Here is a 1981-nt window from a genome sequence, read left to right on the forward strand (position 1 = left end):
TGCACTCTCCCAGTGCGCCACGGGCTCGGCCCAAAGACGATATTAAGAGGTAAGGCTTTTGGGAGGTGACCAGGTCACGGGAGTGGAGGCTTCTTGAATGAGTGTCCTTATGAAAGAGGCCTGAGGGGTCTCGTTCAACCCTTCCGCCTTATGAGGACACAGGAAGAAGACAGCTGTCTATGAAGGAAGTGGGTCCTCACCAGACACCAAACTTGCCAGCACCCTGAACTTGGACTTCCCAGCCTGCAGAACTGTGGGAAATACATTTCTGTTGTGTACAAGCCACCTGGTCTATAGCATTTTGTGACAGCAGCCTGAACGGACTAAGACAATGGGATGGGATGGAAGATGGGATGAAAACTGGAATGTTTAGGGCCGGCCTGGTGGCGCACTGCTACAGTGCGCTGCTTGGGAGCACGGCGGCGCTCCCGCCGAGGGTTCAGATCCCACATACAGACCGGTTCCCGCTCACTGGCTGAGCGAGGTGCGGGTGCAACACTGAGGGTTGCGATCCCGTTGCCGGTCCCGGTCCGGTACGGGCGCGACACTGAGGGTTGCGATCCGTTGCCGGACACGAAAAAAGACCAAAAAACAAAAAAAAGAAAACTGGAATGTTTAAACAGGCTTTATGTGAAGGGCTCATGTTTCCTTTACCTGAACGTTTTATGGGAGTGGATATTAGGATGGCCAGAACAACACTTTCCTGATCTACTTCTTTTTTTTTTTTTTTTTTAAAGATGACCGGTAAGGGGATCTTAACCCTTGACTTGATGTTGTCAGCACCACGCTCAGGCAGTGAGCGAACTGGCCGTCCCTATATAGGATCCGAACCTGTGGCCTTGGTGTTATCAGCACCGCACTCTACCGAGTGAGCCACGGGCCGGCCCCTCCCTTACTTCTGTAAGACCAGAACCTGTTGATGAAGTCCTTGTGGAGGCTAAAGTTGGTGACGTAAGACAAAAGTTTGAACCAAAACTGGTATGTGAACAAGCTTTAGTAAAGCAGTTGTGTCTTTTACCTGAATACACAATGGGGATGGGTACTGTGTTGACTGGGCTCCATCTCCCCTGCCTGGTGATGTAAGACAGAGACATATAAATCCACCCTTCAAGCAACAGTGATTGGAAATATGAAAAGGGACCAGAAGGCCATGCAGCCATCGTGTACAGCCAGACAGCCGGTTAGACTAGGCTCACTGCAAAAGCTGTGAGCGCCTCCAACAGACAAGAACTCTGACTCCGGGCTAAGAAATTTCTGTCTGAGAGCCATTCCTAACTCATGCCAAACATTCACCAAAACCACTCCTGGGACTGAAGGACATGAAATATTCTTGTAGGCGGAACAGTCCTATTGTCTGGAAGGTCCCAAGGCTCAGAAGAACTTGAGACAACACGGATCTTCCCACTGTCCCCTCTGTGGAAAACTGAGGCTTCAATTGCAAAAGTTTTATTTTCTAAATATCAAACAGGATTACCACACAAGAATAGCTACACTGCTAAGGTAGTGTCTAAAGTGCTCAAGTGTCCTGAGTATCACACACAAGTCGAAACAAACCTCCTGAATGAGAGGCATGGGGCGAGTTTTCTTCCTCGCTATTAAGGGAGTTCTTTGCGTGGGCTGGTGACACAGCCTGCGTGTGGGTTCATGGGGCACGCGGCTCTCTGTCCTCTGAGAGGAGCGTGCTCTTCAGTCCGCCCTGAGATTCCCCACAGGTGCCATCCTGATTGAAATACCACTGGCTGGCACTTGCTGTGCCCTGGGCCTCTTCCCAAACTTCCTGGTTGATCAAGGCTGCCTCTTTACTCACCTCCGCAGAAAGTTCCAGCACCTGGGTGAAGGTCCTGCAAATATGAGAGAAGAGATGAAGGCTTTCACCCTCTGCAGCCAAGTGCTAGAGTATACTAGAGCCCCTGTGCAGTGAGCAGGGGGCTGCAGTGGCGGGGGGGGGGGGGGGGGGGGGGGGGGGGGGGGGGGGGGGGGG

General features: G+C 51.9%; 1 protein-coding gene across 2 annotated transcripts in view; it reads right to left on the minus strand.

Moving 5' to 3' along the window:
- Positions 1 to 1398: 1398 nt before the first annotated feature.
- The window catches only part of HAUS8 (HAUS augmin-like complex, subunit 8), a 24142-nt gene continuing 23559 nt past the window's right edge, over positions 1399 to 1981 (minus strand). For both annotated transcript variants that reach the window (XM_008580536.1, XM_008580537.1), the window contains exon 11: positions 1399 to 1841. In XM_008580536.1, coding sequence (XP_008578758.1) covers positions 1643 to 1841 — 199 coding nt within the window. In that variant the 3' untranslated portion in view covers positions 1399 to 1642. The remainder of the gene's footprint in view (positions 1842 to 1981) is intronic.

This window comes from Galeopterus variegatus, unplaced genomic scaffold, assembly GCF_000696425.1.
Source record: "Galeopterus variegatus unplaced genomic scaffold, G_variegatus-3.0.2 Scaffold2126, whole genome shotgun sequence".
NCBI lineage: Eukaryota > Metazoa > Chordata > Mammalia > Dermoptera > Cynocephalidae > Galeopterus > Galeopterus variegatus.